The sequence below is a fragment of the Cetorhinus maximus genome, unplaced genomic scaffold (genome assembly GCF_964194155.1).
Source record: "Cetorhinus maximus unplaced genomic scaffold, sCetMax3.hap1.1 HAP1_SCAFFOLD_457, whole genome shotgun sequence".
In the NCBI taxonomy this organism is placed as follows: domain Eukaryota; kingdom Metazoa; phylum Chordata; class Chondrichthyes; order Lamniformes; family Cetorhinidae; genus Cetorhinus; species Cetorhinus maximus.
Window position 1 is genome coordinate 140,696 of NW_027596401.1, and position 15,469 is coordinate 156,164.

A 15,469-nucleotide genomic window follows, 5' to 3' on the forward strand; every position below is an offset into this window, starting at 1 on the left:
TGCAGTGGTGATGTTTGGGGAGTCCAGAACAAGGGGGCAGAACCTTTAAATTGGAGCCAGGCCGTTCAGGGGGTGATGTCAGGAAGCACTATCTTCACACAAAGTGGGGGTGGAAATCTGGAACTCCCTCCCCCAGAAAAAGCTGTCGAGGCTGGGAGGGGTCAATTGGAAATTTCAAAACCGAGATTGAGAGACTTTTGTTGGGTCGGGGGGTTAAGGGTCACGGAACCGAGGTGGGTGGATGGGGTTAAGATACAGATCACCCGTGATCCAACTGAATGGGCCTCCTCCTGTTCCTGTGTAACAGGCTCGAGAGGGGCTGAATGGGCCTCCTCCTGTTCCTATGTAACAGGCTCGAGGGGGCTGAATGGCCTCTTCCTGTTCCTGTGTAACAGGCTCGAGGGGGCTGAATGGCCTCTTCCTGTTCCTGTGTAACAGACTCGAGGGGGCTGAATGGGCCTCCTCCTGTTCCTGTGTAATAGGCTCGAGGGGGCTGAATGGCCTCTTCCTGTTCCTGTGTAACAGGCTCGAGGGGGCTGAATGGGCCTCTTCCTGTTCCTGTGTAACAGGCTCAAGGGGGCTGAATGGGCCTCCTCCTGTTCCTTTGTAACAGGCTCGAGGGGGCTGAATGGGCCTCCTCCTGTTCCTGTGTAACAGGCTCGAGGGGGCTGAATGGCCTCTTCCTGTTCCTGTGTAACAGGCTCGAGGGGGCTGAATGGGCCTCTTCCTGTTCCTGTGTAACAGGCTCGAGGGGCTGAATGGCCTCCTGTTCCTGTGTCACAGGCTCGAGGGGCTGAATGGCCTCCTCCTGTTCCTGTGTAACAGGCTCGAGGAGGCTGAATGGGCCTCCTCCTGTTCCTGTGTAACAGGCTCGAGGGGGCTGAATGGGCCTCCTCCTGTTCCTGTGTAACAGGCTCGAGGGGGCTGAATGGGCCTCCTCCTGTTCCTGTGTAACAGGCTCGAGGGGGCTGAATGGCCTCCTCCTGTTCCTGTGTAACAGGCTCGAGGTGGGTGCTGAACGGGGCCTACACTCCTGTAATCCGGGAGTGTTGATATTTAAACCTGTCGAGTCATCGCTGCTGCCGTTTGTATTTCAGGTGGAGGATGAGGAGGAGGGAGAGGCCGAGGCCTACCAGGGGATGGAGGGGGTCAGCGAGGCGGGCAGCCTGAAGAGGCTGGAGAACGGGGAGGCCGGACAGGAGGCCGAGGACCAGGAGCAGGAGCTGGACCAGGAGCAGGAGCTGGACCAGGAGCTGCACTACGCCTGCATCGACTTCTCTCGAGCCCGTTCCTCGGGCGAAATTGTTGGTGACGGGGACAGTACCCAGTACGCTGAGATTAAACCACAGTGAGGGCAGGGATCAGAGGCTCGTGGCCTGGTAGTGACCAGGCCTCCCGAGGGGAGGCTCCCTCGCTGCCCAGTGTGTGACCCCGTCACTTTGGAAACGGCAGAGTTTTCATCTCGAGATGAGGCTCCCCCCAACATTCGCCTGGACGATTTTCCGCTCCCCCTTCCAGCCCCTACACCCCTCCCTATCTCTGTAACCTCCTCCAGCCCCCTACACCCCTCCCTATCTCTGTAACCTCCTCCAGCCCCAACAACCCTCCCTATCTCTGTAACCTCATCCAGCCCCTACAACCCTCCCTATCTCTGTAACCTCCTCCAGCCCCTACAACCCTCCCTATCTCTGTAACCTGCTCCAACCCCTACAAGCCTCCCTATCTCTGTAACCTCCTCCAGCCCCTACAACCCTCCCTATCTCTGTAACCTCCTCCAGCACTGAAGGGCCCCCTCCCTCCTCCCTTCCCCCACCCCCCCGGGCTGTATGATTCGATGCTTCGAGCAGGATCGCCGGGAGGGAGCCGGGGAAGTTTCCGAAGGACCGCGCTCTATCGGGCCCCTGTGCAGCCTCTCCGCGCCCTTCCCCCCTGAGTCGCGATCCTCCCGTGGACTCTGACGTGGCGAGCGACGCCTCGAAAGGGCAGGCCGGGTTCTTCCGTTTTGCGGGGGGGTGGGGAACCTCCACCCACCCCCCTGACCCTGAGCTTCCTGTTGCCCGGCGTTTTTAACCCTCCGCCTTTGCGCTGACACTGACCTCTCTGCCCTCGGTCTGCACTGCTCCAACAAAGCTCAAAGCAAACTCCGGGGAATGGCACCTCCTCTTCCGGGTTACGCGTTTGGGTTCAACAATTTCACCGCGTAACCTCTGCCCCTATTTATTTATTGTTTTTTGACCGGCAGCCATTGCTGATGTTTCCTCAGATGCCCTTCGCACCCCATCTAGGGGCACCTTTTGTTCCTTTACTTGTCCCGTTGACCTCGCGCCATCATCCCCGGGGGCCATTGAACCTCTCTTATCATAGACTTTCCCAGTGGCTCTTCCCCCCACTCCCCATTTCCCGCGTCTCGGCACCCACCCGAACCCCGTCACGTCTCGAACTTCGGAGAGTCACCGACGGGCAAGAAGGAGGCCATTCAGCCCATCGTGTCTCCCCACAAGAGCGACTTCCCTTGTCCCGCTCCCTCGCCACCTCCCCGTAACCCTGCACGTCTTCCCCTCTGCAGATAACGATCCCCTTTTGAGATCCCCGGTCGAATCAGCCTCCCCCCACCACACTCTCGGGCGGAACGTTCCGGATCCCAACCGCTCGCTGCGTGAAAGGGTTTCTTCTCCTGTCGCCGTAGCTTCTGTCACCCAATCGCCTTCAACCCGCGTCCCCTCTGGTTCTCCATCCTCCCACCAACGGGAACAGTCTCCCCCCCACCCCGATCGACTCTGTCCCGGACCCCTCATGGTTTTGAACAAATCTCGATCAAATCTCCTCTCGGGCTTCTCTTCTCCGAGGAGAACAGTCCCAGCTTCTCCGACCTGTCCACGGAACTGAAGTCCCTCATCCCTGGGACCATTCTCGTGAATCTTTTCCGCACCTTCACTCCCTCCAATTTTGAAGAATTTCCATTCGGCCCATCATGCCCGTGCTAGCTCTTTGACAGATCTATCCAATTAGTCCCCGCTCTCCCCCACCTCCCCGCCCGCTTTTTCCCCCACAACCCTGCAAATCTTTTCACCTTCAAATATTTCTCCAATTCCCCCCCTTTTTGAAAGTTCCTATTGAATCTGCTTCCACCGCCCTTTCAGGCAGTGCCTTCCAGATCACAACAACTCGCTGTGTGTAAAACAAAATCCTCCTCATCTCCCCACTCTGGTTTTTTTGCCGATTATCTTAAAATATATCACCGCCAAATAGCGATGGTTTTGTCTATCTCCCCTTGGAGGTGAATCTCCGATCTCTGAATGTTTCAGCACGTTCCTGGTGGAGAGAGTTGATGAACCCATGCATCGGGCCTCAACTCTTAATGGTTAGAGGTTGCAGAACTCTTGAGGTGCAGAGGGATCTGGGTGTCCTGGTACATGAATCACTAAAAGTCGATATGCAAATGCAGCAAGTGGTTAGGAAGGCAAGTGGAATGTTATTATTTATTGTAAAGGGGGAATGGAGCATAAAAGGAGGGAAGTCTTGCTACAACTGTACAGTGCGTTGGTGAGATTGGATCAGGAGCAGTGGGTACAGTTCTGGTCTCCTTACTTAGGGGAGGGATAGAGTTGCATTGGAGGCTGTTCAGAGGAGGTTCACTGGGCTGTTTCCTGGGATGAAGGGGGGTTTGTCTAATGAGGAAACGTTGAGCAGGTTGGACCCTGTACCCATCGGAGTTGAGAAGAATGAGAGGCGACCTTATTGAAACATATCCGACTCCGAGGGGACTTGACAGGGTGGGTGCAGAGAGGATGTTTCCCCGCCTCATGGGGGGGAATCTAGAACTAGTGGGGGGGGTCCAGTTTATAAATAAGAGGTGGGGTAGGGGGGAGGTGTCTCCTGTTTAAGACGGCTCTCAAGAGTGGGGGGGCGTTCGCCTGTGCGATTCTCTCCCCCGCCCCGGGGAGCAGTGGAAGCCTGGTCGCTGAATATAATTCAAGGCCCGAGTGAGAGAGGGAGACGCCCCTGGGGGCCGAGAGGAGAGGGGGACAGGCAGGGAGGTGGAGGGAGCCATTGGGGCCAACGCCGTGCTTCACGTTGTTGTTGTTGTTGTTGTGTGTGTGACTGAAAGGAACTGTCCATCATCATCATCATTACCGGTGAATAATGAAGAGCTGGATTATTAAAACGCATCGAATGGTGCCGGGGAGTTGTCCGTATTAAACGCCTCGGTTGATGTAAATGACAAAGATGTGTATGAAGTGTTGCTGAAGGTTGTTTGTAGACTCCGCTTATTGCACATCCTCTCCCAGGATGTGGACAGCCACTGGCAAGCGGGGGAGGGGGTGGGTGGTGTGGGTGGGGGGTTTGGGGAGGCCAGAGTTTATTGCCCCATTCCCTAACTGCCCCCTCACTCCCCCCCGCCCCCTTCAGGAGGGCGGTGGTGAGCCACAACCACGAAAGGCGGACTTGCCTTTCTCTAGCGCCTGTCTCCACCCCTCAGGGCGTTCCCCCAAAGACCCACCCACAGCCAGCGAAGGAGCATTTTTTTTTTTCGGAATGGAGGCGCGGTCCCGGTTGTGACGTAGCGGATGCCGCAGCCCGTGAGGCGACGCGCACAGCAAGATCCCACAAACAGCAGTGTGGCAATGATGCCAGATCGTCTGCTTTTTTAGTGATGTCGGTTGAGGGATAGGGACATTGGGGTGATGTTCCCCACCCCACCCCAGGTCTTTTACCAAATCGTGGACGTGGGATCCTTTACACCCGCCCGAGAGGGCAGACGGGGGCCTCAGTTTAATGTCTCCCTCAGGACTGACTGTCCAAGTGTTGCACTCCCTCAGTACTGACCCTCTGACAGTGCAGCACCCCCTCAGTACTGACCCTCCGACAGTGCAGCACTCCCTCAGCACTGACCCTCCGACAGTGCAGCACTCCCTCAGTACTGACCCTCCGACAGTGCAGCACTCCCTCAGTACTGACCCTCCGACAGTGCAGCACTCCCTCAGTACTGACCCTCCGACAGTGCAGCACTCCCTCAGTACTGACCCTCCGACAATGCAGCACTCCCTCATCGCCGTCAGCGGGAATGTCAGCCTGAATGTTGTGGATAAGTCCCAGGAGCATGCATCGAACCCATGATCTCTTGCCTCAGAGCTCAGGTAGGACAGCTGACCAGTGAGTCACTTTTCTGTTTCAGTAAATAACACTGCAACCAGAAGGAAATGTCTGAGTTTGTATTGCAAGATTACAGAGATGGTGAAACCTTTAGACACGGAATAAATCTTCATCGCTTCCTCATTTGTAGTAGCCTTATGAACAAGAGTCTAAAAAAACCATAACTGAAAGCGTTGGAGCCAGAGTCTGGTATGTTGGTGCTTCACTCTATTAGTTCCTCAGTGCTTTTACAGATGAATATTTATCTATTGTTACCGCCAACTCCACTATTCCAACACTCGCCTGCCAGACCTCCCATTGTTCATGCTCATAAACTTCAGATTATCCAAAACTCTGCTGCCCCTGTGTCCTAACTTGCACTGAGTCCCATTCACTTATCACCCACCCCCCTCGTCACACACTGAGCTACACGGGCTCCCAGTCCAGCAAGGCCTCAATTTTAAAATTCTCATCCTTGTTTTCAAACCATTCCTCACCCCCTCCCTGTCTCTGTAACCTCCTCCAGCCCCTACAACCCTCCCTCTCTCTGTAACCTCCTCCAGCCCCTACAACCCTCCTTATTAGTGTAACCCACCCTCCAGCCTCTACAACTCCCCCTATCTCTGTAACCTCCCCGAGCCCCTACAACCCCTCCCTATCTCTGTAACCTCCTCCAGCCCCTACAACCCCCTCTATCTCTGTAACCTCCTCCAGCCCCTACAACCCTCCCTATCTCTGTAACCTCTTCCAGCCCCTACAACCCTCCCTATCTCTGTAACCTCCTCCAGCCCCTACAACCCTCCAAAGTGTTGTTGCAACTGTGCCAGGCATTGGTGAGACTGCACCTGGAGTGCTGTGCACAGTTTTGGTCCCCTTACTTGAGGAAGGATGTAGTTGCACTGGAGGCGGTTCAGAGGAGGTTCACTCGATTGATTCCAGAGATGTGGGGCTTGTCTTATGAGGAGAGATTGAGCAGTTTAGGCCTATACTGGCTAGAGTTTAGGGAGGATGAGAGGGGATCTAATTGAGGTATATAAGATGCTAAAGGGGATAGACAAAGTAGACGTGGAGCGGATGTTTCCCCTTGTGGGGCATTCTAGAACGAGAGGCCATAGTTTTAGGCTAAGGGGCGGTAGATTTAAATCAGAGATGAGGAGGAATTCCTTTTCTCAAAGGGCGGTGAATCTGTGGAATTCACTACCTCAAAGCGCTGTGGATGCCGGGACACTGAATAAATTTAAGGAGGAGGTAGACAGATTTTTAATGAGCGACGGGGTTGAAAGGTTATGGGGAGAGGGCGGGAAATTGGAGTTAAGTCCAAAATGAAATCGGCCACGATCGTATTGAATGGCGGGGCAGGCTCGAGGGGCTGAATGGCCTACTCCTGCTCCTAGTCCACATGTTCTTATGAGATCTCTGCGCTCCTCCAATTCCGGCCCCTTGACCATCCCCCGATTCCCCATCGCTCCACCATTGGCGGCCGTGCCTTCAGCTGCCTGGGGTCCCTGAGCTCAGGAATTCCCTCGCTATACCTCTCCACTCCTCTCTGTCTCCCTCTCTCTCTCTCTCCTCCTCCTCCTTTAAGATGTTCTTCATATCCTACCTCTCCGACTGCATTCTGGTCACCTGTTATGGGCAGTGTGGCTGTTTATTATAAATGCTTAGCAGAGCATTAAACAAAGAGAACAGCATTAAGGGAAGACACTGTTTTGTCCAAAATGTGCTTAGTATTCCTAGACGCATAAAATCTTACAGCATAGTTGGCCATTCAGCCCATCGTTCCTGTACCGGCTCTTTGAAAGATCCATCCAATTAGTCCCCGCTCATTTCCCCAGAGCCCTGCAAATTTTTCTCCTTCAAGTATTTCTCCAATTCCCCCTTTTGAAAGTTCCTATTGAATCTGCTTCCACCGCCCTTTCAGGCAGCGCCTTCCAGATCACAACAACTCGCTGTGTGTAAAACAAAATCCTCCTCATCTCCCCCCCCTCTGGTTCTTTTCCCCGATTCTCTTCAATCTGTGTCCCTCACGCCAGTGGAATTGGTTTGCTGTGTCCTGGCCGGTTGAGTGCTGCAAACTCTTTGAGGGTTGGGCAAAGTGTGTGGGATCTTCCTGACCTTAAAAGTCTGCCCTCGAAGGAGGCACTATGCGTACCCAAGGGAGACGTGTCACCTTTTTATCCCTTCATATCAAGTTCATTCGCGGGACGTGGGCTTCGCTGGCTGGGCCCCAGCATTTATTGCCCATCCCTAATTGCCCCTTGAGAAGGTGGTGGGTGAGCTGCCTTCTTGAGCCGCTGCAGTCCCGTGTGGTGTAGGTACACCCACGGTGCTGTTAGGGAGGGAGTTCCAGGATTTTGACCCAGCGACAGTGAAGGAACAGCCGATATATTTCCAAGTCAGGATGGTGAGTGACTCGGAGGGGAACTTCCAGGTGGTGGGTGTTCCCCATGTGTCTGCTGCCCTTGTCCTTCTAGATGGTAGTGGTCTTGGGTTTGGAAGGTGCTGTCGAAGGAGCCTTGGTGAGTTCCTGCAGTGCATCTTGTCGATGGTACACACACTGCTGCTACTGTGAGTCGGTGGTGGAGAGAGTGAATGTTTGTGGATGGGGTGCCCCATCAAGCGGGGCTGCTTTGTCCTGGATGGTGTCGAGCTTCTTGAGGGGAGATGGCAAAGACCTAACGTCACTGGACTAGTAGTCTATTAGCCCAGGCTAATGCTCTGGAGACCTGGGTTCAAATCCCCTCATGGCAGTTGGTGGAATTTAAATCCAATGAATAAAATCTGGAATTGAGGGCGGGTCTCAGGGACGGTGACCATGAAACTATCATCGATTGATGATAAAAAACCCCATCTGGTTCACTAATGTCCCTTTGGGTGGGGGGAAATCTGCCCGTCCTTACCCGGTCTGTCCTACACGTGACTCCAGACCCCCACAGCGATGTGTGGTTGGCTCTTAACTACCCCTCTGAAATGGCCAAGCAAGACGCCCAGTTGTACAAAATTGCTACAAAGTGAAATCTGGTATGTATACAGAAAAGATGATGAAAATTATAAACAGCGATGAAATGGGAAGTGCTAATAAGGTCCACGGGCTTAATGTCGGAGATAGACCCGGGAATCCCAACTCTATTGGCTGGTCAACAAATCCCATGACCCACCACCACCCTTCCCTCCCCTCATTCTACCCCCTTTGAACCCATTCGGCATCGGAGACACCCAACCTCACTAGGCCCCGCAGCCCCTTCCTGGCAAATCAGAAAGCCCCAATTAACCAACTCTTGATTTCGCAGTCAAATGCAGAATTTCTTTCCATCACCAATTTAAGAGATCTTTTCTTTTTTCACAGTCAGGCTATTAGACAACGCAAAAACATTCACAGTAAATGAAACAAACAAAAAACCCACACACACTATGTCTTATCAACATTCCTGGGATGTTCCCTCATTAGTGTGGTCTAACCAAGGGATATGGAGACCAGAACTGTGCACGGTGCTCCCAGTGTGTTCTAACCAAGGGATATGGAGATCAGAACTGTGCACGGTGCTCCCAGTGTGGTCTAACCAAGGGATATGGAGACCGGAACTGTGCACGGTGCTCCCAGTGTGGTCTAACCAAGGGATATGGAGACCGGAACTGTGCACAGTGCTCCCAGTGTGGTCTAACCAAGGGATATGGAGACCGGAACTGTGCACAGTGCTCCCAGTGTGGTCTAACCAAGGGATATGGAGATCAGAACTGTGCACGGTGCTCCCAGTGTGGTCTAACCAAGGGATTTGGAGACTGGAACTGTGCACAGTGCTCCAGGTGTGGTCTAAACAAACGGTTATGAGACCGGAACTGTGCACAGTGCTCCCAGTGTGGTCTAACCAAGGGATACGGAGACCGGAACTGTGCACAGTGCTCCCAGTGTGGTCTAAACAAACGGTTATGAGACCGGAACTGTGCACGGTGCTCCAGGTGTGGTCTAAACAAACGGTTATGAGACCGGAACTGTGCACAGTGCTCCCAGTGTGGTCTAGACAAACGGTAATGAGACCGGAACTGTGCACAGTGCTCCCAGTGTGGTCTAAACAAACGGTTATGAGACCGGAACTGTGCACGGTGCTCCAGGTGTGGTCTAAACAAACAGCTATGAGACCGGAACTGTGCACAGTGCTACAAGTGTGGTCTAAACAAACGGCTATGAGACCGGAACTGTGCACAGTGCTACAAGTGTGGTCTAAACAAACGGTTATGAGACCGGAACTGTGCACAGTGCTACAAGTGAAGCCCTAATTGGACAGAACTGACAACCATATCTTCAGTGCAAGTCAGTCGTTTGGCAATCGTTCTAGGAAATCACAGGCCTTCCAAACGAAGTCTTATTGATTCAACTTTGTTTTGGTGTTGCAGTCGCTTCCTGAGGGTGGAGGGAATGATTTGCTGCAACGTTTCTTCCCAGGCAAAGGCAGTTCATTACCCCTCAACTGATCGAACTGGGAGCAGGGGAATGAGAGAGAGAGAGAAAGAGAGAGAGAGTTAACTGCGATATAGAATTACAAATATTCCCAGTGTAGATACAAGCCATTCGGCCCATCTGCTCCGTGCTGGTGTTCCTGCTCCACACCAGCCTCCTCCCACCACCCCCTCTCCATCTCACCCCATCCCCATATCCTTCTATTCCTTTCTCCCTCTCATGTGTTTATCCAGCTCCCCCCTTAAACACATCAACACTATTCACCTCGACCACTCCCTGTGGGAGCGAGTCCCACATTCTCCCCACTCTCTGGGTAAAGAAGTTTCTCCTGAATTCCCCATTGGGGTTTATTAGTGATGATCTTATATCGATGGTCCCCTAGTTCTGGTCTCACTCCGACAAGTGGAAACATCTTCTCTACGTCTACCCCATCGAAACCCTTTCGTCGTTTTAAAGACCTCGATCAGGTCACCCCCTCAGCCTTCTCTTTACTAGAGAACAGAGCCCCAGCTCATCTCTCTTGGGCCATTTCGAGATGTTCTCAGGGTTGCTTTATCAATGGATGTGTCATGTGGGGTTATGAGTTTGCCTGTTGGAGGCATGTTGAGCATTCTAACGCTCTCTTTCTTTACAACTCCGAGTGTTTATAAACTCCATACACGACAACTCTAACACTCTCTTGATCGAACTCCTGTCTCCCTCTCTCTCTAAGGCTCATCCCAAACTCTGGTGCCCCTGTGTCCTAACTCGCACCGAGTCCCGTTCACACATCACTCCCTGTTGGTCACTGAGCTACACTGGCTCCCAGTCGAGCAATGCCACAATTATAAAATTCACATTGTTTCAAATCCCTCCTTACCCCCTCCCCTATCTCTGTAGCCTCCTCCAGTCCCTACAACCCTCCCTATCTCTGTAACCTCCTCCAGCCCCTACAACCCTCCCTATCTCTGTAACCTCCTCCAGTCCCTACAACCCTCCCTATCTCTGTAACCTCCTCCAGTCCCTACAACCCTCCCTATCTCTGTAACCTCCTCCAGCACCTACAACCCTCCCTATCTCTGTAACCTCCTCCAGCCCCTACAACCCTCCCTATCTCTGTAACCTCCTCCAGTCCCTACAACCCTCCTTATCTCTGTAACCTCCTCCAGCACCTACAACCCTCCCTATCTCTGTAACCTCCTCCAGCCCCAACAACCCTCCCTATCTCTGTCACCTCCTCCAGCCCCCTACAACCCTCCCTATCTCTGTAACCTCCTCCAGCCCCTACAACCCTCCCTATCTCTGTCACCTCCTCCAGCCCCAACAACCCTCCCTATCTCTGTCACCTCCTCCAGCCCCCTACAACCCTCCCTATCTCTGTAACCTCCTCCAGCTCCTACACCCCTCCCTATCTCTGTCACCTCCTCCAGCCCCAACAACCCTCCCTATCTCTGTCACCTACTCCAGCCCCCTACAACCCTCCCTATCTCTGTAACCTCCTCCAGCTCCTACACCCCTCCCTATCTCTGTCACCTCCTCCAGCCCCAACAACCCTCCCTATCTCTGTCACCTACTCCAGCCCCCTACAACCCTCCGAGATCTCTGCGCTCCCCCAATCCCGGCCTCTTGACCATCCCCCGATTCCCCATCGCTCCGCCATTGGCGGCCGTGCCTTCAGCTGCCTGGGGGCCCTGAGCTCTGGAATTCCCTCCTAAAACCTCTCCACCCACTCTCCCCCTTTAAGACGGCCCTTAGACCCGACCTCTTGGACCGAGCTTTTGCTCGCCTGTCCCTTATATCTCCCGAAGTGTCTCGGGGATGGGTGGGGGGGGGTCAGACAGTGTTGGACGATGGGGCCCCTTGCGAGGCGGCTCAGGGAGGGGTCGTGCGGCATTGAAGGCGCCACATAAATGCAAGTCATTCTCGCAATCTGCGGCAGTTTCGTGATTGAGCAGCCTTGGCTGTCGTTGAAGGAGTTTGTCCCTGTTTCCTACCTCAATGCATTAAAACCTGATGTCAGAATAGTCAATGCTCTCCTCCGAATCCTGACGTCGTATGTGTTTACCAGGCCGGCTAATGTGAGAGATGGAGGTGTAGTTAACCTCGTCCTCGCTCGATTCGGCCGCATCTCTGTACAGGTTGCCCACGTTTTCATAATCGTCATTCGCGTGTTGCTGTTTGGAGGGAAACCAGACTTTGTCAGTCGAAGACGCTCGGAGCAGGAAGGTGCTGACATCAGATCTCGCCACCTTTGCTCTCTTTCTCTCACCCCTTAGCAGCTCGAGCCCTTTGAGCCCCACTACAGAGACCTGACCTCCCGTGATAGGTACCCAAACTCCCACAGGCACTGAGGGAGGGCCGCACTGTCGGAGGGTCAGTACTGAGGGAGTGCTGCACTGTCAGAGGGTCAGTACTGAGGGAGTGCTGCACTCTCAGAGGGTCAGTACTGAGGGATTGCCGCACTGTCGGAGGGTCAGTACTGAGGGAGGGCCGCACTGTCAGAGGGTCAGTACTGAGGGAGGGCCGCACTGTCGGAGGGTCAGTACTGAGGGATTGCCGCACTGTCGGAGGGTCAGTACTGAGGGAGGGCCGCACTGTCGGAGGGTCAGTACTGAGGGAGTGCCGCACTGTCGGAGGGTCAGTACTGAGGGAGTGCCGCACTGTCGGAGGGTCAGTACTGAGGGAGTGCCGCACTGTCGGAGGGTCAGTACTGAGGGAGTGCTGCACTGTCGCAGGGTCAGTACTGAGGGAGTGCTGCACTGTCAGAGGGTCAGTACTGAGGGAGTGCTGCACTGTCAGAGGTTCAGTACTGAGGGAGTGCTGCACTGTCGGAGGGTCAGTACTGAGGGAGTGCTGCACTGTCAGAGGTTCAGTACTGAGGGAGTGCTGCACTGTCGGAGGGTCAGTACTGAGGGAGGGCCGCACTGTCGGAGGGTCAGTACTGAGGGAGTGCTGCACTGTCGGAGGGTCAGTACTGAGGGAATGCTGCACTGTCGGAGGGTCAGTACTGAGGGAGGGCCGCACTGTCGGAGGGTCAGTACTGAGGGAGGGCCGCACTGTCAGAGGGTCAGTACTGAGGGAGGGCCGCACTGTCAGAGGGTCAGTACTGAGGGAGTGCCGCACTGTCGGATGGTCAGTACTGAGGGAGTGCTGCACTGTCAGAGGGTCAGTACTGAGGGAGTGCTGCACTGTCAGAAGGTCAGTACTGAGGGAGTGCTGCACTGTCGGAGGGTCAGTACTGAGGGAGTGCTGCACTGTCGGAGGGTCAGTACTGAGGGAGTGCCGCACTGTCAGAGGGTCAGTACTGAGGGAGTGCTGCACTGTCGGAGGGTCAGTACTGAGGGAGTGCTGCACTGTCAGAGGTCCAGTACTAAGGTCATTATAAGATTGCTCTTTGTGGGATCTTGCTGTGTGGAAATTGGCTGCCACAATTCCTACATTAACACAGTGAGCACACTTAAAAAAATAAAAGGTCCTTTGGCTGTGAAACTCTTTGGGATGTAATGAAAAGTGACTCAATAACTGTTCAAGGGAGAGATAGTGGCCCCTGGACTCCGGGGATAACACCTCCCCCTCCTCCGCACTGCACTCCCGGAGAGTCGCTGAGGGACCCTTTCTCCCCGGCTGAGAGGGGAAGCCGGGGGCGTGGGATTAACAGCCTCAATCCTGCTTCAGGTAGAATCTGCTCCCACTGCCCTTTCAGTCTAGTGCCACCCAGATCACCATATTCACCCCCCCCACCGGTCAAGGCTGCGCAAATGGGCATTTCTCTTAAACAGCCTGTCTGGTCAAAGGGCTCAGTCAGAATTAGTCTGGGGTTATCTCCCTGCAAGGGCTCGAGACTCCACCACAGGGAGAGGCTCTAATTCAACTGCGGCTTTGACGCAAGGGCCATGGTCAACAGGGTACCCAACACTCGCCAGGGCCAGAACCTGGTCCCAGGATGGACCCTGCCTGGGGTTAAAGAACAGGAGGAGGCCATTCGGTCCATCCTGCCCATGCCAGTGTCTGTGAGAGGTCCATCGAATTGCTCCCCACACTCTTTCCACACCCAACCCCACCCCCCCGAACTTCCCCTGCTCTTTTCCCCCATAGCCCCGCAAATGTTTCCCCTTCAAGTGTTCCTGAAGCTGTTTAGCTCCTGTTTCTGTGTAATCGCCCTGAGATCCACGTGATTATTACATCCCCCGTGTTATTCAGGCAGGAATGTAAGTGATGTGAGCAGAGCATTTCACAACACATCCGGCAGGCTTCAGAAGCAATGAAGACATGAGGCAAGGTTTACCGTAGATTCCATCATGTCCCAACCCACGGAAATCTGTAAATCCCCTCGCAAATCAACATCGCTTCACTTTAACTCTCCCTCTGGCAGTGCCATCGCCTTCAAGCTCCTCATCCTGTTTCCGAATCGCTCCTCAACTCTCCACCAGCCCCGACCAACCCTCCCTATCCCTGTAACCTCCTCCAGTACCTACAACCCTCCCTATCTCTGTAACCTCCTCCAGCCCCTACAACCCTCCCTATCTCTGTAACTTCCTCCAGTCCCTACAACCCTCCCTATCTCTGTAACCTCCTCCAGCCCCCTACAACCCTCCCTATCTCTGTAACCTCCTCCAGTCCCTACAACCCTCCCTATCTCTGTAACCTCCACCAGCCCCTACAACCCTCCCTATCTCTGTAACCACCTCCAGTCCCTACAACCCTCCCTATCTCTGTAACCTCCTCCAGCCCCGACCAACCCTCCCTATCCCTGTAACCTCCTCCAGTCCCTACAACCCTCCCTATCCCTGTAATCTCCTCCAGCCCCTACAACCCTCCCTATCTCTGTAACCTCCTCCAGTCCCTACAACCCTCCCTATCTCTGTAACCACCTCCAGCCCCTACAACCCTCCCTATCTCTGTAACCTCCTCCAGCCCCTACAACCCTCCCTATCTCTGTAACCTCCTCCAGCCCCTACAACCCTCCCTATCCCTGTAACCTCCTCCAGCCCCTACAACCCTCCCTATCTCTGTAACCTCCTCCAGCCCCTACAACCTCCCTATCTCTGTAATCTCCTCCAGCCCCCACAACCCTCCCTATCTCTGTAACTTCCTCCAGCCCCCACAACCCTCCCTATCTCTGTAACTTCCTCCAGCCCCCACAACCCTCCCTATCTCTGTAACCTCCTCCAGCCCCCACAACCCTCCCTATCTCTGTAACCTCCACCAGCCCCTACAACCCTCCCTATCCCTGTAACCTCCTCCAGTCCCTACAACCCTCCCTATCCCTGTAACCTCCTCCAGCCCCTACAACCCTCCCTATCTCTGTAACCTCCTCCAGCCCCTGCACCCCTCCCTATCTCTGTAACTCCTCCAACCCCTTCAACCCTCTCTATCTCTGTAACCTCCTCCAGCCCCTACACCCCTCCCTATCTCTGTAACCTCCTCCAACCCCTGCAACCCTCCCTATCTCTGTAACCTCCTCCAGCCCCTACACCCCTCCCTATCTCTGTAACTCCTCCAACCCCTTCAACCCTCTCTATCTCTGTAACCTCCTCCAGCCCCTACACCCCTCCCTATCTCTGTAACCTCCTCCAACCCCTGCAACCCTCCCTATCTCTGTAACCTCCTCCAGCCCTTACAACCCTCCCTATCCCTATAACTTCCTCCAGCCCCTACACCCCTCCCTATCTCTGTAACCTCCTCCAGCCCCCTACAACCCTCCGAGATCTCTGCACTCCTCCAATTCCGGCCTCTTGACCATCCCCCGATTCCCCATCGCTCCACCATTGGCGGCCGTGCCTTCAGCTGCCTGGGGGGCCCTAAGCTCTGGAATTCCCTCCCTAAACCTCTCCAAACCCCCTCTCGCTATGTCTCTCGCTCTCTCTGTCTATTCGTCTCTCTCTCTCTGCCCGGCAGCAA

General features: G+C 54.4%; 2 protein-coding genes across 2 annotated transcripts in view; one reads left to right on the top strand and one right to left on the bottom strand.

Annotated features, from left to right (window-relative positions):
• LOC144673738 (myelin-associated glycoprotein-like) overlaps positions 1 to 1,444 on the top strand; it is a 34,508-nt gene extending 33,064 nt beyond the window's left edge. Inside the window, exon 9 of the mRNA XM_078535439.1 lies at positions 1,098 to 1,444. Coding sequence (XP_078391565.1) covers positions 1,098 to 1,352 — 255 coding nt within the window. The 3' untranslated portion in view covers positions 1,353 to 1,444. The remainder of the gene's footprint in view (positions 1 to 1,097) is intronic.
• Positions 1,445 to 7,012: 5,568 nt separating this feature from the next.
• Positions 7,013 to 15,469, bottom strand: part of LOC144673743 (B-cell receptor CD22-like) — a 48,795-nt gene continuing 40,338 nt past the window's right edge. The window contains exons 17-18 of the mRNA XM_078535443.1: positions 11,563 to 11,742; positions 7,013 to 9,608 (exon numbers count right to left, since the gene is read on the bottom strand). Of these exons, the coding sequence (XP_078391569.1) occupies positions 11,572 to 11,742 (171 nt within the window). The 3' untranslated portion in view covers positions 7,013 to 9,608; positions 11,563 to 11,571. The remainder of the gene's footprint in view (positions 9,609 to 11,562; positions 11,743 to 15,469) is intronic.